Raw genomic sequence first — 23,610 nt, 5'->3', positions numbered from 1 at the left:
GTATGTGGTCGCTGCCACGTAAATTGAAGGTGATGCAAGGAGCGCAGGAAACACCCGAAAATGGATTTGATCATGATACATGCGTGTGTTTTATTGTGAAGGGACAGAACGGAAACCGATGCTCTCAATCCCTCGGGCTTGTTTTGAGCTCACTTCAATGAAGTCGGCGACAGCAGGCGTCGCGTCATTTTCCGCTTAGGGAGCTCACGCGGCGGACTCGTCGACCATGTCCGCGGTTACTTGCCGGGTCCAATTCCTGCTGGACCAGGATCCTTTCATCTGTACCAACTTTCCGGAACCTCGGCGGCCTCCTTCGCTGGACCTGGACGAAAACGCGCCGCTCAATCAACTCCTTCCGGTCGTACACAAGCTGCTGGACGCGCCCCTCAAGGTGAGCAAAGCGCAGGTGCCGGTTGGCGAAGTCGACGAAAGACGTGGTTGAGCGAGAGGCCTCGCCGCGGCCGTCACGCGCGTCCTCGTTGCGAAGAAGCCGCGGATCGTTCAATTCGGCTTCATTTCGAAATGCCTAAAATTCCTCCGCCACTTCGTTGGTGTGTCAAAACGCCAAAAAGGAGACGCTCAAGTTGACAAGAGACGATCGATCTCTTAACACACAGGTGTCCAAGTCAAGGCCCGGGGGCCAAATCTGGTCCGGTCCGCCACATCATTTTGTTTGCCAGCGAATCCAACTTGTGAAATTCCATGATGCTTGCTAAAATCCTCACCAAAATTTTATATTTTTGGATGTAAACCACAATAGCAGTCATTATCAGTCATTAGTACGTCGTCTCGATGACCCCCCCCCCACAGCATCTCATTAGCATGAGACTGAACCGCCCACTTCTATCTATTCTTCTATTCTTCACTTCTATTTAGCTGGCTACCTAGCTGGCTATCTATTTGTTATCTATTAGCTAGCTGTTTAGCTCTCTAGTTGAGTATCTATTAGGTATTTATTAGATAGCTAATCTCGCTATCCAGCTGGCTGGCTAGCTGGCTATCTATTTACTATCTATTAGCTAGCTGGAAAGCTCTCTCGCTATCTAGCTGGCTACCTAGCTGGCTATATATTAGCTAGCTGTCTAGCTCTCTAGCTGGCTATCTATTAGTTATTTATTGGCTAGCTGATCTCGCTATTTAGCTGGCTATCTATTTGCTATCTATTAGCTAGCTGGATAGCTCTCTCACTATCTAGCTAGCTACCGAGCTGCTATCTATTTGCTATCTATTATCTTGCTGGCTAGCTCTCTAGCTGGCTAGCTCTCTAGCTGGCTATCTATTAGTTATTTATTCGCTAGGTGATCTCGCTATCTAGCTGGATATCTATTTGCTATCTATTAGCTAGCTGGCTAGCCCTCTCACTAACTAGCTGGCTACATAGATGGCTATCTATTTGCTATCTATTAGCTAGCTGACTAGCTCTCTAGCTGGCTAGCTCTCTATCTTGCTATCTATTAGTTATTTATTGGATAGCTGATCTCGCTATCTAGCTGGCTATCTATTTGCTATCTATTAGGTAGCTGGCCAGCTCTCTCGCTATCTAGCTAGCTACCTAGTTGGCTATCTATTTGCTATCTATTAGCTAGCTGACTAGCTCTCTAGCCGGCGAGCTCTCTAGCTGGCTATCTATTAGTTATTTATTAGCTAGCTAATCTCGCTCTCTAGCTGGCTATCTAGCTAGCTATCTAGCTGGCTACCTTGCTACATATCTATTTGATATCTATTTGCTATCTAGCTGTCTACCTAACTAGCTATCTATTATAATAATAATACATTTTATTTCTAAGCACCTTTCAAAACACCTAAGGACACTTTACAATAAAACAATAAGTAAAATGATAAATAATAAAATAGCAGATTGAACTAGACATTGAAAGCAATTTTAAACAGATGGGTTTTGAGGTGGGTATCTGCTATCTATTAGCTACCTATCTATCTAGCTATCTATTAGTTATCTATTAGCTAATTAGCTAGCTTTCTATCTATTTGAGTTACTTCCGGGTTGAGTGAACGCTGGCGCGTGTGGCTGCCGCTGCTCACCCATAGAAAAACTTATCCTGTGACTGTAAAGTGACCTTGAGAGTTTTGAAAGGCGCTTCGAAATAAAATGTATTATTATAAGCGCCTTTCAAAACTCAAAAGGTCACTTTACAGTTACAGGATCAGTTTTTCTATGGGTGAGGAGCGGCAGCCACACGCGCCAGCGTTGACTCAACCCGGAAGTAAAGATAGAAAGCTAGCTAGCTAATAGATAGCCAATAGATAGCCAGCTAGACAGGTAGATAACTAGCTACATAACTAATAGAAAGCCAGCCAGATAGCTAGCTAGCCGGCCAGTTAGCTAATAGGTAGCAAATAGATAGCTTATAGAAAGCTTATATATAGCCAATAGATAGCCAGCTAGCCAACTAGCTATATAACTAATAGCCAGCCAGGAAGCTAGCTAGCGGACAGTTAGCTAATAGGTAGTAAATAGATAGCTAACAGATAGCCAATAGATAGCTCAGATTCTCAGTAAAATGAAACTGAAGTAAAGAAACGTGGAAAGTAACAATGCAATGTTTGCGTTGCATTGTCTGCTAAAAGTAACGGGGACTCCTCTTTCTAAGCGCCTTGCCAAACGAACATTCGTTTGCCAATTTGCATACTCGGCACGGCAGCCAATCAGAAGCCTGTTTCGTGCTTGAACAACTTTAAAAAAAAAAAAAAAAAAAAAAAGATGATTTTCAAATCAAAAGGTTGTTTTATTCAATAGAGCAAAAACTACAAACAAACCGCTACAAGCCACATACACTCCTCCTTCTAAGCTTTCAAAACTTTCAAGTACACTTTTCAGTTACCATATAGTCCGAAGCAGGAAACAGGCTTCTGATTGGCTGCCGTGCCAAGTATGCAAATTGACAAACAAACGTTCGATTGGCAATTTGCATACTATTAGCTAGCAAGCTAGCTTTCTATTGATTTAAGTTACTTCTGGGTTGAGTGAACGCTGGCGCGTGTGGCTGCCGCTGCTCACCCACAGAAAAAAAAAAATTATTATTATTATTATTATTATTATTATTATTATTATTATTATTATTATTATTATTATTATTATTATTTATAAGCGCCTTTCAAAACTCTCAAGGTCACTTTATAGTCACAGGTTAAGTTTTTCTGTGGGTGAGCAGCGTCAGCCACACGCGCCGGCGTTCACTCAACCCAGAAGTAACTCAAATAGATAGAAAAGTAGCTAGCTCGCTAGCAGATAGCTAATAGATAGCCAGCTAGATAGCTAATAGATAGCCAGCTAGATAGCGAGACAGCCAGATAGCTAATAGATAGCCAGCTAGATAGCTAGCCAGCCAGATAGCTAATAGATAGCTTCTAGCTAGCCATCTAGATAATAATAATAATAATATTAATAATCCATTTCATTTATAAGCGCCTTTCAAAACTCTCAAGGTCACTTTACAGTCACAGCTTAAGTTTTTCTGTGGGTGAGCAGCGGCAGCCATATGCGCCAGCGTTCACTCAACTCGGAAGTAACTCAAATAGATAGAAAGCTAGCTAGCTAATAGATACCTAATAGATGGCTAATAGCTAGCTAGCTAGAGAGCTAGCAAGTTGTGTTAAGTTCATTCTGTCGCCTTGTGATCTGTTACAAATAGATAGCCAGCTAACTAGTTATCGAGCTAATAGATAGCTAGCCAGCTAGCCAGCCAATAGATAGCTAATAGATAGCCAGCTAACTAGCCACCTAGCTAATAGATAGCGAGCCAGCCGGAGAGATAGCTAACAGATAGCCAGCCAGCTAGATAGCCAATAGTTAGCCAGCCAACTAGCTAGCTACTAGATAGCCAGCTGGATATATAGCTAATAGACAGCCACCCTGCCAGCTTGACAGCCAATATGTAAAAGGGTGTTTGGGTTCCAACCAGAATGCGAGCAGACCGGTCGAGTCGCGCGGGCCATCCGTGGCCACGCCCGCCCTCGCCGTATTGTATTTACACCGATTAGCGCACGTGCGCTAAAAATGATGACCATGTCGCGTTAACGTGTGTGTGTGTATGTGTGTGTGTGTGTGTGTGTGTGTGTGTGTGTGTGTGTGTGTCAGTTGGAGGAGTGCACGTTGCAGGTGTGTCCTCAGGGTAACTACTTGGACTTGGAGCTGTCTTTGGCGGAGCAGCGCGACGATCTTGAGAACTTCTACCAGGATGTGGCGTAAGAGGCCGTGGCCACGGCACCGATTGGTCGCCATCTGCACGCGGCCTTCAAATGCGAAACCGAGCCCCAAATACCAGCGTTCACTCAACCCGGAAGTAACTCAAATTGATAGAAAGCTAGCTTGCTAGCTAATAGATAGCTAATAGCTAGCTAGATAGATAGCTAGCCAGCTAGACAGCAAATAAAGAGCTAGCTAGCTGGCTAGCTAGATAGCCAGGTAGATAGCAAATAATATAATAATACATTTGATTTCTAAGCGCCTTTCAAAACTCTCAAGGTCACTATACAGTCAGAGGAAAAGTTTTTCTGTGGGTGAGCAGCGGCAGCCACACGAGCCAGCGTTCACTCAACCCGGAAGCAACTCAAATAGATCAAAAGCTAGCTTGCTAGCTAATAGATAGCTAATAGCTAGATAGATAGCTAGCTAGCCAGATAGATAGCAAATAGCTAGCCAGATAGATAGATAGATAGATAGATAGATAGCAAATAATATAATACATTTGATTTCTAAGCACCTTTCAAAACTAATAGATAGCTAATAGCGAGATAGCGAGCCAGCTAGATAGTAAACAGAGAGCTAGCTAGCTAGATAGAAAGCTAGTTCGCTAGCTAATAGCGAGGTAGCTAGTTCGCGATCTAATAGCTAGCTCGCTAGATAGCTAGCCAGCTTGATAGCAAATAGAGAGCTTCTGTTTCTATCATATTATTGTTAATTATATACTCCATTTGAAGCTACGAAAGTGTTTGTTTTCCTTCCTTCAGTGGTTTTAACTTTCGTCAGCTGGGAAGGGGAAAAAAATTGCCAGAGGTCTGACTGTGTCCAAGTCTAAGTTTGCACATTTCCATGGCCTCATCCTGGCATGGCGACGTCATGATACATTTTTAGAACGCGAGCTGCTCCCCCGGGATCGCCGCGTGCATACTCCCGGCGTGTCGGGTTGGCGCCGTTGCCTCGCACGACTCGGATTTCTTGGGGGAGAGAAACGTAAAAGTATCTCGTCATGACGTTACTGTATTTTCCGGTGTATAAGGCGCACCGGAGTATAACCCCCCCCCCCCCCATGAATGGCGCATTTTCAAACTTTTTATTTACAGACACTCCACCTACTTACAAACATTCGAGTTATGAGCAATGGTACACACGACAATTTTTGTAGGAACATGTAGTATTCTCTCCAGTAATACATGTGCATATCTTTATAGAGCATATATTTTCTGAAAAGGTTATTTTTCAGTACACACCAATACAGGTTACTTATACAAGCCTTAAACATATTTATATAAACCTTAAGCATACTTATATAAGCCTTAAACATGCATTCCGTATAAAATATAGCACTGAAGCAACTTACGAACAAATTCACCTTATAAACAACCATTCGGAACATAACTCGTTCGTAAGTTGGGGAGCGTCTGTATAAGGCACAGCGGAGTATAAATCCCCCCCCCAATGAATGGCGTATTTTCAAACTTTTTATTTACAGACACTCCCCTACTTACAAACATTCGAGTTATGAGCAATGGTACATACGACAATTTTTGTAGTAACATGTAGTATTCTTTCCAGTAATACATGTGCATATCTTTATAGAACATATATTTTATGAAATGTTTATTGTTCGGTACAAACCAATACAGGTTAGTTACACAATCCTTAAACATTTTTATATAAACCCTAAGCACACTTATATAAGCCTTAAACATGCATTCCGTATAAAATATAGCACTGAAGCAACTTACGAACAAATTCACCTTATAAACAACCATTCGGAACGTATCTCGTTCGTAAGTTGGGGAGCGTCTGTATAAGGCGCACCGGAGTATAAGCCTCCCCCCCATGAATGGCGCATTTTCAAACTTTTTATTTACAGACACTCCCCTACTTACAAACATTCGAGTTATGAGCAATGGTACATACAACAATTTTTGTAGGAACATATGGTCACCCCGGGTGTCCTCACGCACGCCATATGCCGTGTGTGTGTTTCCAGGAACGGGAAGAAGCCCCTGTTAACCCTGAGGACGCATTTGTCGGTACGGGTCCACGCCATCCTGGGTAAGTGTTGTCAGCTCCCGCGCAATCACATGAGGCGATTGGTCGCCACCCGACGCTGAGTTTCTGTACGCTTGCACCGGCGACGGGCCGGCCGGAACTCTGCTCGCAATTTGAGTCGCCATTTGTCGCAATTTGAGTTGCCCCGCCCCCTTTTTCGCCCTTAATTTGGCTCGCTTGCGCTGGACGACGGGGCGCTCGAGTTGACTTTGTCGGCCTCACTCCATTCTTCTTTTCACCCATGAGGTCACAAAGACAGATTTTGTTTTTGCTTCTTTTTGCCGATGGCGGCCATTTTTCATCTTCTTCTCCATTCAGTTTTTTTGGGGGGGAGGGGGCCGGGGGGCTTCAAATTGACTTCTTCCTTTGCCTCCTTCTTTTTTCCTTTTTGCCACTAACAGGAAATACCAGGCTAACTTTATCAGGGCTGCTTCCTGTCTCCACACAACGCTGTGTGTTTGTGTTTGTGTGTGTGTGTGTGTGTGTGTGTGTGTGTGTGTGTGTGTGTGTGTGTGTGTGTGTGTGTGTGTGTGTGTGTGTGTGTGTGTGTGTGTGTGTGTGTGTGTGTGTCAGCATCCTGTGTGACACAACACACAGTCAGCTGTTGTGAGTTGGCGTCGCAAAAGCCTTTTCCAACTTATGTCGCGATGATCACTTGCTCCCAGATGGCTGTGGGGAACAAAATGGCAGTGGGGGGGGACCTCTTTGTATTTTATGTAATAACAATAATAATAATAATAATAATAATAATAATAATAATAATAATAATATTTTTTTAGTTCTAAGCACCTTTCAATACTCTCAAGGTCACTTTACAGTTACAGGATATTTTTTTTTCTGTGGGTGAGCAGCGGCAGCCACACGCGCCAGCGTTCACTCAACCCGGAAGTAATTCAAATCAATAGACCGACAAATAAATAGAAAGCGAGCTATCTAATAGATAGCCACAATAGATAGCTAATAGATAGACAGCTAGCTAGGTAGCTAGAAGGCTGTATAACTCATAGATAGCTGGCGAGCCAGCCAGATAGCTAATAGATTGCAAGTAGATAGCCAGCTAGGTAGCTAGATAGATAGCCATCCTAATAATAATAATAATAATAATAATCCATTTCATTTATAAGCGCATTTCAAAACTGTCAAGGTTACTTTCCAGTTACATGATAATTTTTTCTCTGGGTGAGCAGCGGCAGCCACACGCGCCAGGGTTCATTCAACCCGGATGTAACGCAAATAGAATAGTAAGACAAATAGATAGAAAGCTAGCTAGCAAGCCAATAGATACTCACGCTGTTATATGCTTAGTCAACATGTGTAACTCGAATACACAATTGAAGCACAAACAAGTTATTATATATATTAACGAGTTATTTACGACTTGAAACTCCTTCACAGGAAGAACTCATTAGCCAGGTTACACATTTATCAGCTCATGGAAAAGACAAAATACCTTTGTTTTATTACTTACAGCTGTTCGTGCTCAGAACGTTCCAGGGGCGTGGTATTCTAATCAAGAAAAGTATGTTTTGTAATGTATCACTTCAATTTGCATATACAGTGAGACCTCAACTTACAAACACCTTATCTTACAAACTTTTCATCTTACAAACATCAAATTTATGAAAATTAAACCTTATAATAAGCACTATTTTCATAATACACACCCACCACGGCTGGCGGAGTGATCTTCGGCGGAAGCACACGACCGAACAGCACCAGAAGTTAAGTTACCAACAGTCCTTATGGAAGGTGACTCTCCTTCCATAAGCCATCAACGACCATCAAAAAGGTAAATAAAACTTTATTTTACAGCAGTTTATTTCTTTAATTACAGTCCTCATGTCATGCGCCTCTCTTTCCAAACAGCAATTCCCTTTGACCTTCGACCTCCAACGCCATTCCATCAAGCCATAAATGTAAATAAAGTGACTTTATGATACAATGCAGTATATTTCTTTCATTACAATACAATAGCACATTTATTATACATAGAATAAAGTATGTTGTGTGTAGTTTTAAGGCTTATTTAGTTGAAAAGTATATTTTATGGAAACCCGGGAACGGATTATTCCCATTTTAATGGTTTCCTATGGAAATTTTTTTTTGGAGATACACACTTTTCGCCTTACACACTCTGTCTGGGAACCAATTAAGTTCGTAAGTTGAAGTCTCACTGTACTCTCAATAAATAGCTTGGCAGAGGGCTGCAGAATTCAGGCGTTTGTCATGAATGGCTACGTCTCCTGCCGGCAGTAAAAAGACAATCTTTCTGGGTCCGAGCGAACATCTCTGACAACGTGAACAAACGTGAACTTCCCCGTCCGTCTTTGTCCAACAGAAAAGTTGTACAACAGCCACGGTCCGGAGCTGCGCCGCTCGCTCTTCTCGCTCAAGCAGCTGTTCCAGGTAAGGCCCCGCCCCCTCCGGCGAGGGGACGGCGCCGTGACCTTGCGGCCGTGCACCCGCAGGACGACAAGGACCTGGTTCCGGAGTTCGTGGCGTCCGAAGGACTGTCGTGCTTGGTCAAAGTCGGAGCCGAGGCCGACCACAACTACCAGAACTACATCCTCAGAGGTTTGCCGCACCCCCTTCGGCCCCCTCACGCCGCCGCCGTCTGTTCACGGCCGTCTCCGTCGCTCTGTGCTCAGCTCTGAGTCAGATCATGTTGTTCGTGGACGGCATGAACGGGGTGGTCAACCACAGCGAGACCCTGGAGTGGCTCTACGCCTTGACGGGGAGTCAGGTGAGTCGCATGTAGTGATGTGTCATTCGCGAACGAGACGGTTCTTAGAGCTGGATCTCTGAAGTGAACGAAGAGATCCGGTTCCTAATAAGGAGCCGAAAATGGGAGCTGATTTTTTTTTTTTTTTGGTCCTCTATTCCCCGTCCCCAGTCTTCGGTTAAAGCCACACGTGATTGGTCGATATCCGTGGTAGAGGAGCGAGGGGAGAATTACAGACAAACGCAGCAGTGAGGAGAAGGGGGGGGGCGTTAGGGTAGACAGGTGGACGAATTAGAATCAGAATCATCTTTATTGCCAAGTATGTAGAACACACAAGGAATTTGTTTCCGGTAGAACACGATGCACTAGTATCATCATCAAAAAATTGCCAAGAGGCACTATACAGTGCTATTTGGGTTACTGTTTAAAGAGTTGATGGCTTGGTGGAAGAAGCTGTTTAAAGGACAGCCGACACCATTTTTTGACTGACATCAGGAAAACGTTTTATAGCATCTAAAATACCCAAAACACGCAGGCTTATATTTTTAGTCCGAAAATGCACAAGATGGCGCCCAAGCTTCATTGGAAATGGGCTGATTTGTCTGCTGGGAATTTGTGTCAACTAGTATCAAATAGTTGTCTTGGTGCGACACACAACGATTCACCATCGCGTTATTTGTGTTTTCCTTCTAATTTCGCAATCAACACATATCAACACGAAGTTTCAAAACCAAACAAAGTACCGCAAAATGCATCGTGTGTCGCTTTCTCGGTCAAAGGCGTTCCAAACGTGACGTCATGTGGGGCATCGTCATCGACTCGAAAACAAGACTTCCTGAATATTCAGCGCGAGTCTTAAAAGGTAAAATATAGCTATATGCTGTGGAATTTTTTAAAAATACGCCAAGTCATTTGAAGTGATTTTACAAATTATGGACTTAACTTGTCCGGGGGCGCCCGTTGTCTTTTAAGCAAAAAAAAAAAAAAAAAAAAACTAAGGAGCAATTTGGGAGCCAAAAGAGCCGGATCTTTTTAGTGAGCCGAGCCAAAAGAACCGTCTCTCTGAAAAGAGCCGCAATTCCCATCACTAGTAGCATGTCTGCGCCGTGTCCGCTTTCAGTCTCGCCTGCTGGTCAAAACGTCCCTGAAGCTCCTCATCGTCTTTGTGGAATACAAAGAATCCAACAGCCCGCCGCTCATCCAGGCCGTTAACGCCGTGGACGGCCGCAGAGGTGGGCGCCGTCGCCGCCGCAACTCGCCCGAGCGTGACCTTTTCCGCCCTCCGCTTAGGCGCCAAGCCGTGGTCGTACGTGATGGACATCCTCCATGAGCGGACGCCATGCGACGGCGAGCTCCCGGTCTTCGCCATGACCCTGGTCAACAAAACGCTGGCGGCGCTTCCCGACCAGGATTCCTTCTACGACGTCACCGACTGCCTGGAGAGCCTCCGGATGGAGGAGGCGGTTGCCAAGGCGCTCGGCGCCGGCCTCGCCGAGCCGGACCTCAGGGCGCAGTTTGCCATTTACGAGGTACAGTGATACGTCGGTTTACGAACCCCTTGGCTTACGAACTTTTCGGTTTACGAACGTAAAATTTAAGAAAATTTTACCTTGGCATACAAACTTTTTTCGGGATACACACGGAGCTGCCACAATGACTGATCTCTAACAAGAAAATGGCAGCCGGCTTGTTTTGGTCCTCTATTTCCCGCCCCCAGTCATCGGTTAAAGCCACGTGATTGGTCAAGAATGCAGCAGTGAGGGGAGGTTGTTTAAACATTAAAGAGACAGGATGACGACAGAGAGTGACAAAATGGATGGAAAACAGTGAAATTTGGACTAGTTTCAACTTTGATAGTTCAAAGGCAGAGTGTAAGGTTAAAATTCCCATCAATCACGCTCCACAAATAACCCACACAAGCCATCTGTACATTTGATGCAAAAAGCTCTCAACCCAGCTAAACAGAACACAATTGATGAGGAACTAGGTAAAATTATCGCAGAGAAAAAAAAACACCTACAAGGGATCATTCCTCAAGATGTTAAAAGAAGAAGGCTACGTTCCTCATCAACTGTTTAATGCTGATGAAACCGGCCACTCCATTCCATCAAGCCATCAACAACCATCACAAAGGTAAATAAAACGACTTTATTATGCATTACAGTTTATTTCTTTAATTATAATACAATATCACATTTATTATACATAAGATAAGGTCTATTTTGTGTACTTTTAAGAGAAAATTAGAACATTAGAAAGTAGAAAATTATGTTTTATGGAGACCTGGGAGCGGATTATTCTCATTTTAATGGTTTCCTATGGGAAATTAATTTTTGGGATACACACTTTTTGCCTTACACATTCTGTCTGGGAACTAATTAAGTTCGTAAGCCAAGGTATCACTGTAATGGGCGCCACGTGCGGCGAGCTTTGATGGACGTGCCGGGCGCGCAGAGCGCGCTGCGTCACGAGGACGGCGACGTCCCGGACCCGTCGCCGCACGTGCGGAAAGAGCGCCGCAAGATGGCCGCCGGCGAGCAGGAAGGCCGGCGGAGTCGGCGCCCGTCCAACTCCAACGCGTCCCCCGGCTCCGTCTCAGACCCAGGAAGCCCCGCCTCCAGCCCCTCAGGGTCGCTGCGGGGCTCCCCCGTTCTGGCTCTGCCCTCACCGGCTCCGCCCTCTCCGGCTCCGCCCTCTCCTCCTCCTCCCGAGAACCCGCCCAGCCCGTAAGCGACCGTTCGCCGTCCATGTGTTGTTTTTTCCTCCGTCGGGCACGTTTGGCTTTCGCTGGCTCGCCGTCACGGCGATGGGTGTTTTCATTGTGGGCGTGGCCTCCCTTCTGGTCTTTCTTTCCTGTGCGGGCAGGGGGCGCTCTTTCCTCAGCCACCGTATGTCCTCTTTGGGGGTGAGCAGGAAGGCCCCCCGGATCTTCTCCAAGGCCGACACGCCGAGCGTCTCCCGCGGGTGAGCGCCGCGCGATTGGTCGCTCACGGACGCCCCCCTATAATAATAATAATAATCCATTTAATTTCTAATCGCCTTTCAAAACTCTCAAGGTCACTTTACAGTGACAGGATACGTTTTTCTGTGGGTGAGCAGCGGTAGCCACATGTGCCAGCGTTTACTCAACCTGGAATAACTCAAATACTGTAGATAGAAAGTTAGCTAGCTGGGTAATGGATATCTAATAGATAGCTAATAGATAACATATAGCTAGCAAATAGATAGCTAGTTAGGTAGCCAGCTAGATAGCCAGTTAGCAAATAGATATAAAATAGATATGTAGCAAGGTAGCCGGCTAGATAGCGAGCTAGCTGCTCACCCACAGAGGAACTTGTCCTGTGGCTATGGGGTGACCTTGAGAGTTTTGAAGGGCGCTTAAAAATAAAAAGTATGATTATTATTATTATTATTATTATTATTATTATTATTATCTGGCTGGCTACCTATTGGATATTGGATATGCCTTTATTAGTCTCACAGTGAAGAAATTTACATTACCTAGCTAGCTATCGATTTGCTATCTATTAGCTATCTAACTAGTTAGCTATCAATTTGCTATCTAGCTATCTAGCTATTAGTTATCTATTATTTAGCTGCTCACTTTCTATCTATTTGAGTTACTTCCGTGTTGAGTGAACGCTGGCGCATGTGGCTGCCGCTGCTCACCCACAGAAAAGCTTATCCTGTGACTGTAAAGTGACCTTGAGTTTTGAAAGGCGCTTAGAAATTAAATGGATTATTATTATTATTATTGTAGATAGCCAGCTAGATAGCAAGATTAGCTAGCCATTAATTAACTAATAGATAGCCAGCTAGAGAGCTAGCTAGCTAATAGATATCAAATAGATAGCCAGCTAGATAGCCTGGAATAACTCAAATAGATAGAAAGTTAGTTAACTGGCTAATGGATAACAAATAGCTAGCTAGATAGATAGCTAATAGATAGCATATAGATATCAAATAGCTATGTAGCAAGGTAGGCAGATGATTAGCTAGCCAATAAATAATTAACCCTTGTGCGCAGGTCGCCTGCGGATCCTTCCCGTGTCGAGCGGACGTCTTTCAAGTGAGTAGCCCGGCTCGATGGCAGATGGGCGGGGCTGGGGTTGCCGCGGCGATGGAAAAGTCCAACGCTAGTGCTAGCGCCGCTTGAAAACTTTTGTGTGCGCTCTTTCTTTCCTCCCGCAGCGATGACGATGTTTTTATCTGGTGAGTCGGCGTCTCTTCCGTGCTTTTTTCCGTCTTTTGCGACTTCCTGGTTTGCGACCGCCCTTGCGGTGTTGTTCCGAAGCGGGCCCCGTTTTTGGTGACGCGCTAATGTCCGGCGCGCGTTTCCGCAGCCTAGACCGGCGTGGCGCCGACGCGGGCGCCATCGAAGACCACAAGCCGGTTCTGAGGAGGTTTGAGTAAGTCCGGCGGGCAAAGCCGTGCATGCTGGGAGTTTCTTTGCTGTGGCTCACTTGCAGTTTGTGTTGCGGTTCCGCAAAGGGGCATCTTGCGTGTGCGTCTGTGCTGCTTCGCCGTTGGTGCTTCGTAGCAAAGGACAAATTGGGTGATGGCTAATTGTCGCTGCGCGTTTGTTGCTCCCAAAGTGATTTGGAATGGAGCACCGCCCCCCTGTCCCACTCATTGGTTCCCAAAGTAAAAGCTGGCCCCTCCCCTCCAAACGATGGGCGGGGCCCGGTCAGGCGACGGTTAACGCTCGACTCCTCCCCCCCTCCTCCCAGAGACAACTTCCTACGCAGTTTGGCCGCCACCCAGCGAGACAGGAGGCGGAGTCAACAGCCGAGCCGCACCGAGGGCTCCTGGTCCGAGGCCCCGCCCCCGGAGGAGGACCGCCGTCAAAACGGAGGACTCGCCGCCGACGGTGCCTTTGGACGACAACTTCTCACCGTGCTCGCAATGCGTTAAAAGTCCTGACCGACGTGCGTGCGTGCGGACGCAGATGCGGCTCGCGACCCCGGTGACCCCCCGAGCGACGCCCTTCCCGCCGCCATCCAACGTCAAGTCAGCACGCTGTCCGACGACAGGAAGTTCCTTCTGGATATGCTCTTCTCCAAGGCCTCCTCCCCTGACGAAGGCGCTACAGGAGACCAGCGCTCGCTGCCCGGTAAGTTAGGTAGCCATCTCGATAGCTAGTTAGCAAACAGATATCAACTAGATATGTAGCAAGGTAGCCTGTTAGATAGCTAGCTAAAAAGCAAGATTAGCTAGCCCTTAATTAACTAATAGATAGCTAGCCAGCTAGCTAATAGATAGCAAACCGGTGCCCTCTTTGTTTCCCCCCTCAGTCGACCCATCGGCGGAGGCGGAGCCAGAAGGCTCCGCCCGGGAGGCGCCGGCCAGACGGGCCGAGGATCAGCAGGTGTGTCGGGAGATCCCGGCGGACGTCGTAATGTCCCCCCCCCCCCCCCCCCCCCCCCCCCCCCCCGGCGGCCCGCCTCACGTCTTTGTGTGTGTCCAGAAGCGTTACATTCGTCAGCAGAGCAGCGTGGACGCCGAGGGTCCCGCCCGGCGGCTGGAGAGCACCCGGATGAGCCCACTGCCGGCCGGGGACGCCTGGGACCACCTCCGGCCCAGCGGCGCCAGCCTGCGGATCAAAGACTTGGACTTCTCGGACCTCCTGGACGAGGAGGACATTGACGTCCTGGACACGGACGCCTGGGACTCGGCCCCTCCGCCCGGCGTCCCGGGTGCTCCTCCCCCACCACCTCCTCCGCCGCCCCTTCCCGGCCTCCCGGGTCCCCCTCCCCCGCCGCCTCTCCCCGGCGCCTCGGTTCCTCCGCCGCCGCCGCCGCCCCTCCCCGGCGCACCGGCGCCCCCCGCTCCGCCCTCGCCGCCATCGGGGAAAAAGAAGAAGAAGACGGTCAAATTGTTCTGGCGCGAGCTGAAGCCGACGGAGGCGCCCGCCGAGTGTCGCTTCGGCCGCGGCACCGTCTGGGCCTCTCTGGACAGGGTGCAAGTGGACGCGGGGCGGCTCGAGCACCTGTTTGAGTCCAAAGCCAAAGAGGTGGCCGTCGCCAAGGTAGGCTGGCGGGCCGGAGCGACCGCCACCTCGCAGCTGGCCGGGTGGCCTGAACGCCCCGCCCCCTTTTTTGTGCCTAGAAAGCAGCTGAGACCAAGAAGTCTGAGATCCTGGTCCTGGACTCCAAGCGGAGCAACGCCATCAACATCGGGATGACGGTCCTGCCCGCCGCGCACGTCATCAAGACGGCCATCCTCAACTTTGACGAGTTTGCCGTCAGCAAGGAGGGCATCGAGGTAGGCGGCCGTCCTCTTCGCCGGTCCGCGCGACTCGCCCGGGGCCTCGCCCATCGCTCGCCCGGCCCGCTTTCCAAAGGATCGGCCCCAGCCTCTTGAAGGCAAATGCCTCTGAAACTGGGGACGACGTGTGCCTGCTTTGATTGCATCTGATGGCGCCATTTGTTATCACAGTACAGTGATACCTCGGTTTACGAACCCCTTGGCTTACAAACTTTTCGGTTTACGAACGTTAAATTTATGAAAGTTTTACCTTGGCATAAGAACTATTTTTCGGTATACACACGGAGTTGCCACAATGAGTGATGTGTCGTTCGCGAACGAGCCCGTTCTCCTCACAAGAAAATGGCAGCCGACTCTTGGTTTTGTCCTATATTCCCCGCCCCAAGTCTTCGGCTAAAGCCACGTGATTGGTCAAGAACGCTGCAGTGAGAGGGGGGGGGGGGGGTTAAACATTAAAGAGACAGGCAGACGACAGAGAGTGACAACATGGATAGAAAACAGTGACATTTGGACTGATAGTTCAATGGTAGAGTGTAGACTGCAAGGTTAAAATATCCCATCAATCTGGCTCCACAAATAACCCGCACGAGCCATCTGTACACTTGATGCAAAACGCTATCAACCCAGCTAAACATAACACAATTGATGAAGAACTAGGTAAAATGATGGCAGAGAAAGCACCGACAAGGGATCATTCCTCAAGAATGCGAAAGAAGGTTACGTTCCTCAAGTGTTCAGATGAAAGCGGACACTCCATTCCATCAAGCCATCAACGACCATCACAAAGGTCAATAAAACAACTTTATTTGTACAGTAAAGTTTATTTCTTTAATTATAATACCATAGCACATTTATGATACATAAAATAAGGTATATCTTGTGTAATTTAAGGCTTAGAAAATTAGAAAGTAGAAAATTATGTTTTATGGAGACCTGGGAACGGATTATTCCCGTTTTAATGGATTCCTATGGAAAATTTATTTTTGGGATACACACTTTTCGCCTTACACACTCTGTCTGGGAACCAATTAAGTTCGTAAGCCAAGGTATCACTGTATATTGGACTGTCTTTGTTTGCGTCCCTGGGGGGCATTAGCGGTACTGCTCTTGACTAGACCTCTGAGCCACGTTCCACAGGGCTCAATTTTGGGGCCTCTGCTATTCCACACTTCCTGCTCCCATTGGGTCCCATCTTATATTGTCCATCTACAGCACTTTGGATGCAACTTGATGATTTGGAGGCGCTCACTAAATTCAGCTGAGTTGAGAAACAGGGGGGGGGGGGGGCAGCAGCAACGCCTTGGCCTGAGGAGCCATTTGGGAGCCGAAGGAGCCGGATCTTTTTAGTGAGCCGAGCCAAAAGAACCGGCTCTCCGAAAAGAGCCGGAATTCTCATCACTAGTAAGAACCCCCCCAATGTCTAGCTACCGAGCTATCTATTAGCTGTCTAGTTCCGAGCTAATTTTGTGGCAGTTTTGGGACACTTTAAGTCATTTTTATTGGTGTTTTGCATTTGACAAAAAATATCAGCCTGCGTGTTTTGGGTATTTTAGATGCTACAAAACGTTTTTCTGATGTTAGTTAGCAAACAAAAAAAATGGTGTCGGTTGTCCTTGAAGTGGTTCCCTGCAAAGGCAAGAAATGGAAGGCAAATGAGGGGGGGGAGGGCGGGAAGGCCTGCGTGACCACACCCCCCCGAGTCGCCAGCAGAGGGAGCCAAAGGGCTCTTTCCCGGGAGCACCGTTAGAGCGGGCCTCCAGTTCCCGTTTTTGGTCGGGTTTCCCCGAGCAAAAGCCGCCTCCCCTTTCTGGATTTGCAGAAGATCCTGAGCATGACGCCCACGGAGGAGGAGAAGCGTCAGATCCAGGAGGCCCAGCTGGCCAATCCGGAGATCCCGCTGGGGCCGGCCGAGCGCTTCCTGTCCAGCCTGGCCTCCATCAGCGCCTTGACGCCTCGCCTGCAGCTCTGGTCCTTCAAGCTCAACTACGAGGCCCTGGAGAAGGTGGGGCGGGGCTCACTTTTTTAAGGGGCGGGGCCAAACGCCTCGTTGGTTCCGGCAGGAGATCGCCGAGCCGCTGTTCGACCTGAAGCTGGCCATGGAGCAACTGGCCGCCAATCCCACCTTCCGGAGGATTCTGGCCACGCTGTTGGCCATCGGCAACTTCCTCAACGGCTCCCACGTCAGCTCGCCGACGGACGCTCGCTCAGCTCGGTCCGCGCCGCTTGACCCCTCCCCCTTCCTGTGCGTGCGCGTAGGCGGCGGGTTTTGAGCTGGCCTATCTGGAGAAGGTGGCGGAGGTGAAGGACACGGTCCACCGCCAGTCTCTGCTCCATCACGCCTGCACGCTGGTCACGGAAAACCTGCCGCAATCCTCCGACGTCTACTCGGAGATCCCCGCCGTCACGCGCTCGGCTAAGGTGCCCCGTCGTTGCCTCTTTTCTCTTTCCTTTGTTGATTTTTTTTGGTTCCACTGCGCCAGTCTGTCGGGTGTTTCGGGTGCCCCCTCCTCCTTTTTCACTTCCTGTCAGGTGACGTCTCCCAGTTGCGGCCACTATCGAGCAGCGGCAGCCATACACGCCAGCGTTCACTCAACCCGGAAGTCATTCAAATAGATGGAAAGAGAGCCAGTTAGCTAATAGCTAGCTAGCTAGATAGCCATATAGCTAATAGCTAGTCATCTAATAATAATAATAATACATTTCATTTCTAATTGCCTTTCAAAACTCTCAAGGTCACTTTACAACCTGGAAGTAACTCAAATCGGTAGAAAGCTAGCTTGCTAGCTAATAGATAGCTAATAGCTAGCTAGCTAGATACCCATATAGCTAATAGCTAGTCAGCTAATAATAATAATAATAATAATCCATTTAATTTCTAAGCGCCTTTCAAAACTCTCAAGGTCACTTTACAGTCACAGGATCAGTTTTTCTGAGGGTGAGCAGCGGCAGCTATACACACCAGCGTTCACTCAACCCGGAAGTCACTCAAATAGACAGAAAGAGAACCAGTTAGCTGCTAGCTAGCTAGATACCCATATAGCTAATAGCTAGTCAGCTAACAATAATAATAATAATAATAATCCATTTCATTTCTAAGCGCCTTTCAAAACTCTCAAGGTCACTTTACAGTCACAGGATCAGTTTTTCTGTGGGTGAGCAGCGGCAGCCATACACGCCAGCGTTCACTCAACACGGAACTCACTCAAATAGATAGAAAGAGAGCCAGTTAGGTGCTAGCTAGCTAGCTAGATAGCCATATAGCTAACAACTAGTCAGCAAGATAGCCATCCAGCGAGTCAGACAGCTAATAGATAACTAGCTAGATAGCCATTCAGACAGACAATAGATAGCAAATAGCTAGCTAGCTATGAATTCACTCAACCTGGGATAGCTAATAGCTAGCAAATAGATAGCTATTAGCTAGCGAATAGATAGCTATTAGCTAGGGAACAGATAGATATTAGCCAGTGAATAGATAGCTATTAGCCAGCGAGTAGAAAGCAGGATAAGTTCTTCTGTAGCTGAGCAGCGGCAGCCACGCGCGCCAGCGTTCACTCACCCCAGAAGTAACTGAAATAGATAGAAAGCTAACTAGCTAGCTAGCTAATAGATAGATAGTAGATCTATCTATTAGCTGTCTCTTCGCTATCTAGCTTTCTATCTGACTTACTTCTGGGTTGAGTGAAGGCCTAGCTAGCTATCTGTTAGCTATCTATTAGCTAGCTCCCTTTCTATCCGAGTTGCTTCCAGGACTGTAAAGTGACCTTGAGAGTTTTGAAAGGCAATTGGAAATGAAATGAATTATTATTATTATTAGCTGACTAGCTATTAGCTATATGGGTATCTAGCTAGCTAGCTATCAGCTAACTGTCTCTCTCTGTCTATTTGAATGACTTCCAGGTTGAGTGAACGCTGGCGCATGTGGCTGCCGCTGCTCACCCACATAATAACTTATCCTGTGACTGTAAAGTGACCTTGAGAGTTTTGAAAGGCGCTTAGAAATGAAATGGATTATTATTATTATTATTATTATTATTATTATTATTATTATTATTCAATTTTCACCTTTCTTTGCTGTTTGCTTCTTTCTTTTGACTGCATCGCCCCTTTTAGTCTTTTTTCATTGAAGGTCATCTCGCTTTGAGTCACCCCTGACCCCTTCCGGCCCGCCGCCGTTCTCATTTCAAGCCATTTTGTCCTCAGGTGGACTTTGAGCTCCTGGCTGAGAATCTGGTGCAGCTGGAGAGACGTTGCAAAGCATCCTGGGAAAACCTGAAGGTGGTCTCCAAGCACGAGACCAAAAGCACTCTGAAGAACAAGATGGCCGACTTCCTGAAGGACTGCACGCAGCGGATCGTCATCCTCAAGGTGGTCCACAGGCGCGTCATCAACAGGTCAGCGTGGGGCTCATCCTGTCTCGTTGGTGGGGGGGCTCGCCTTGCGTCGGTCGGGTTGCTGTCAAGATGGCCGCCGGGCGTGGTGCGTCTTGCGTGGCAGGTTCCACTCGTTCCTGCTGTTCCTGGGTCAGCCGGCGGCGTCGGTGCGTGAAATCAAAGTCACCTCCTTCTGCCGCATCATCAGCGAGTTCTCGCTGGAGTACCGCACCACGCGAGAGAGGGTGCTGACGCTCAAGCGCAAGAGAGACAAACACCGAGAGAGGACCAAAACGCGAGGCAAGATGATCACCGAGGTAAGCGCCCGCCATCGCGAGCCCCCGCAAACCCCCGCAAGGCCCCGCGCTGACCTCGGCTTCCGTCCCGGGTCGCAGACGGAGAAGTTCTCGGGGGCGGTGCCTCCCGCCGACAGCCCCGCCCCCGTCTCTGCGGCGCTGGAGGTGGAGCCTGAGCAGGAGGTGGAGCACCACAACCTGACCCGGATGCTGACCGACGATCAACCGGCGCCCAGGCGCTCGCGCACCGCCCGCAGTAAGAACGAGTGATGTGTCGTTCGCAAACGAGCCGGTTCTTACAGCCGGCTCTTTGAAGTGAACAAAGAGAGCCGGTTCCTAACAAGGAGCCGGTAATGGGAGCCGACTTTTTTTGTCCTCTATTCCCCGTCCCCAGTCTTCGGTTAAAGCCGCACGTGATTGGTTGATATCCGTGGGAGAGGAAGGAGGGGATTTTACAACACACACAGCAGTGAGGAGGAGGGAAGGGGGTTAGGGTAATAATAATAATAATAATAATAATATTAATAATAATCATAATCATACATTTAATTTCTAAGCGCCTTTCCAAAACTCTCAAGGACACTTTACAGTCACGGGATAACACCTTTTTTTTTGGTGCGGGTGAGCAGCGGCAGCCATTCGCGCCAGCGTTCACTCTGCGCGGAAGTAACACAGCAGCAAAGTTATGAAAAGAAGAGGAATGGAAAGAAAGAAGTAGAAAGACAAAATATGGCAGAACTGTCTTCATTTATTTATAGCAATCATTTGGGGGTAATGGTTTTGACAACTTTTTTTCCAAATTCCACACCACAGTCTGTCAAAACGTGATAGCTTGCTAGCTATTTAGCTAGAAAGAGAGATGGATGGGTAGGTAGGTAGGTAGGTAGGTAGGTTGGGTAGGGTAGGGTAGGGTAACGTAGGGTAGGATAGGATGGGACTGGATGGAATTGGATTGGATTGGATAAAATTGGATTGGATTGGATACAATTGGATTGGATAGGATAGGATTGGTTAGGATAGGATAGGATAGGATAGGATTGGATTACATTGGATTGGATAGGATAGGATTGGATTGGTTAAAATTTGGATTGGATAGGATCGGATTGGATAAAAATTGGATTGGATTGGATTGATAGGATAGGATTGGATAAAATTGGATTGGATTGGATTGGATAGGATAGGATTGGATAAAATTGGATTACATTGGATAGGATTGGATTGGATAAAATTGGATTGGATTGGATTGGATAGGATAGGATTGGATTGGATAAAATTGGATTGGATAGGATAGGATTGGATTGGATTACATTGGATTGGATAGGATAGGATTGGATTGGTTAAAATTGGATTGGATAAAATTGGATTGGATTGGATTGATAGGATAGGATTGGATAAAATTGGATTGGATTGGATTGGATAGGATAGGATTGGATAAAATTGGATTACATTGGATAGGATTGGATTGGATAAAATTGGATTGGATTGGATAGGATAGGATTGGATAAAATTGGATAGGATAGGATGGATTGGATTGGATTGGATAGGATAGGATAGGATAGGATAGGATAGGATAGGATAGGATTGGATTGGATAGGATTGGATTGGATAGGATTGGATTGGATAGGATAGGATAGGATTGGATTGGATAAAATTGGATTGGATAGGATAGGATTGGATAAAATTGGATAGGATAGGATTGGTTAGGATTGGATTACATTGGATTGGATAGGATTGGATATGATTGGACAGGATAGGATAGGATTGGATTACTTTGGATAGGATAGGATTGGATAGGATAGGATTAGATAGATAACTATTTAGACAGGTGGACAAAAAGAGCCGCACCGAAAAGAGCCGCAATTCCCATCACTAGTAAGAACCCACACAATGTCCCCGCCAGCCGCCCGTCGACCTGGCGCGCTCGACCCGCGAGACGCTAACGGCGAGAACGCCACGATCGTCGCCCCCTTCCACGTCTGTGTTTTCCTCTCCCCTCGGCGAGTGTGGGCTTTGCGGGGTCTCTGACTGCTGTTTGCCGGCACGCGGCAGGTTCTGCGGGGGCGGGCCGCCCGAGGCCGTCTTCTCCGGCGCCGGCGCCTCAGGACGACGACACGCCGGACGACATCATGGAGCGGCTGGTCAAGTCGGTCACCCGAAACCCCTCGGCCAGGACGTCCAGTCCCAAAGCCCGAAAGCGATCCCGACTCAACAGGAAGTCCAGTAAGCGTGCCGATGACGCGGGGCGGGATTGGGGGAGGGGCTTCACCAGCGTTTCCACGAGCGTTTCTTGGTCCTCTGCCGCCGAGGTCATCGCGTGCGCTCTGGTCGCCATGTTTGCGCTCGGTTGCTGTTGCGGTCACAACGCGCGAGGCGCTAATCCGCTACCCTCACTGATAGCCATCGTCGGCTTAGCGACTTGTTGCCGGGGACATCGCGGCGGCCATCTCGGCTGCCGCCTGTTTGATGACAAAACTTGCGGAGCGACGGCGGCGAGGGTCGCGCGGGGTTGATTTGTGGACGCTTTGTTTCTCAAATCATGTTTGTACTCCACCACGGTGAAAATTACCCGGCATGAAAATTCCCAGACGATTCCAACTCGGCGAGCGCGGCGCTCATTCGTATGCTAGCCGCGTTTCATGTGCGTTTCATGTGCGTTTGATGTGCGTTTCACTGGCGTTTGATGGGCGTTTGGTGGGCGTTCGACGGGCGTTCGACAGCCGTTCGACGGGCGTTCGACGGGCGTTCGACGGGCGTTTGACGGGCGTTTGATGGGCGATTGACGGGCGCTTCGTGGGTGTTCGACGTGCGTTTGACCGGCGTTCAAAGGGCGTTCAAAGGGCCTTCGACGGGCCTTCGACGGGCATTCGACGGGCGTTTCACGAGCGTTTCATGGGCGTTTCACGGGCGTTTGATGGGCATTTGACGGCCGTTTGACGGCGCTTCGTTGGTGTTCGACGTGCGTTCGACGTGCGTTTGACCGGCGTTCGACGTGCGCTTGACCGGCGTTTGACCGGCGTTCAAAGGGCCTTCGACGGGCCTTCGACGGGCCTTCGACGGGCATTCGACGGGCGTTTCACGGGCGTTTCATGGGCGTTTCACGGGGCGTTTCGGCGGGCGTTTCGGCGGGCGTTTCGTCGGGCGTTTCACGGGCATTTGACGTGTGTTCGATGTGCATTCGACACATTTGACGTGCATTTGATGGGTGTGCGCAGTGAGGAGGACCCTGAAGAGCGGCGTCAGCATGGACGTGGTCCAGGCTTTGGGTCTCAACAGGAGCGGCGAGGACGTTTGACGCCAGACCGCCGCCTCGCCACTTCATCCCAAAGTGGCTTATTTTCCCCCTGCGCTCAGGCGGCAAGAATGAATTGAACAAGCTGGAAATGACACTTTGGCCCCCAACCGCCTCCGTGTTGTTTTCCTCCCCGCTAAGTCACCGCTAAGCTGATGCTACACTGCTGTGTGTATGTCTGCCTGTGTGTTTGTGTGCTCACACAAATTACGCAACACCTTTTTGGGCAGGGTGGGGGCACTTTTCACTTCCAGCATCAAATAACTTTTTATAATAAAAATAATAATAATAAATGTCATTTCTAAGCGCCTTTCAAAACTCTCAAGGTCACTTTACAGTCACAGGATCAGTTTTTCTGTGGGTGAGCAGGGGCAGCCACACGCGCCGGCGTTTACTCAACCCGG

At 48.2% G+C, this 23,610-nt stretch overlaps 1 protein-coding gene across 7 annotated transcripts; it reads left to right on the top strand.

The window, feature by feature from the left end:
* Positions 1-141: 141 nt before the first annotated feature.
* On the top strand, positions 142-23,538 carry fhod1 (formin homology 2 domain containing 1). 7 transcript variants are annotated; one of them, XM_088991550.1, is made up of 26 exons: positions 142-391; positions 4,097-4,203; positions 6,198-6,262; positions 8,598-8,665; positions 8,728-8,833; positions 8,908-9,002; positions 10,102-10,213; positions 10,272-10,510; positions 11,436-11,707; positions 11,847-11,945; positions 13,009-13,050; positions 13,173-13,193; positions 13,325-13,390; positions 13,712-13,851; positions 13,930-14,094; positions 14,276-14,349; positions 14,449-15,009; positions 15,090-15,245; positions 17,068-17,250; positions 17,309-17,428; positions 17,505-17,666; positions 19,452-19,642; positions 19,746-19,938; positions 20,017-20,173; positions 21,967-22,137; positions 23,130-23,538. In XM_088991550.1, the coding sequence occupies exons 1-26, from the start codon at positions 227-229 to the stop codon at positions 23,207-23,209; spliced, it is 3,810 nt and encodes a 1,269-aa protein (XP_088847676.1). In that variant the 5' UTR covers positions 142-226; the 3' UTR covers positions 23,210-23,538. The 7 variants fall into 7 exon arrangements, with proteins under 7 accessions (XP_088847676.1, XP_088847678.1, XP_088847677.1 ...); XM_088991552.1 differs by lacking the exon at positions 11,847-11,945 and having other exon boundaries at positions 143-391; XM_088991556.1 differs by lacking the exons at positions 142-391; positions 4,097-4,203; positions 6,198-6,262 and adding exons at positions 7,041-8,048; positions 8,126-8,175 and having other exon boundaries at positions 23,130-23,537.
* Positions 23,539-23,610: the final 72 nt, after the last annotated feature.

Source organism: Hippocampus bargibanti, linkage group LG03 (assembly GCF_051943395.1).
Source record: "Hippocampus bargibanti isolate YZ-2025 linkage group LG03, ASM5194339v1, whole genome shotgun sequence".
Taxonomy (NCBI): domain Eukaryota; kingdom Metazoa; phylum Chordata; class Actinopteri; order Syngnathiformes; family Syngnathidae; genus Hippocampus; species Hippocampus bargibanti.
The sequence above is the reverse complement of the archived record's forward strand: the minus strand, read 5'-3'. Positions and strand labels throughout refer to the sequence as shown.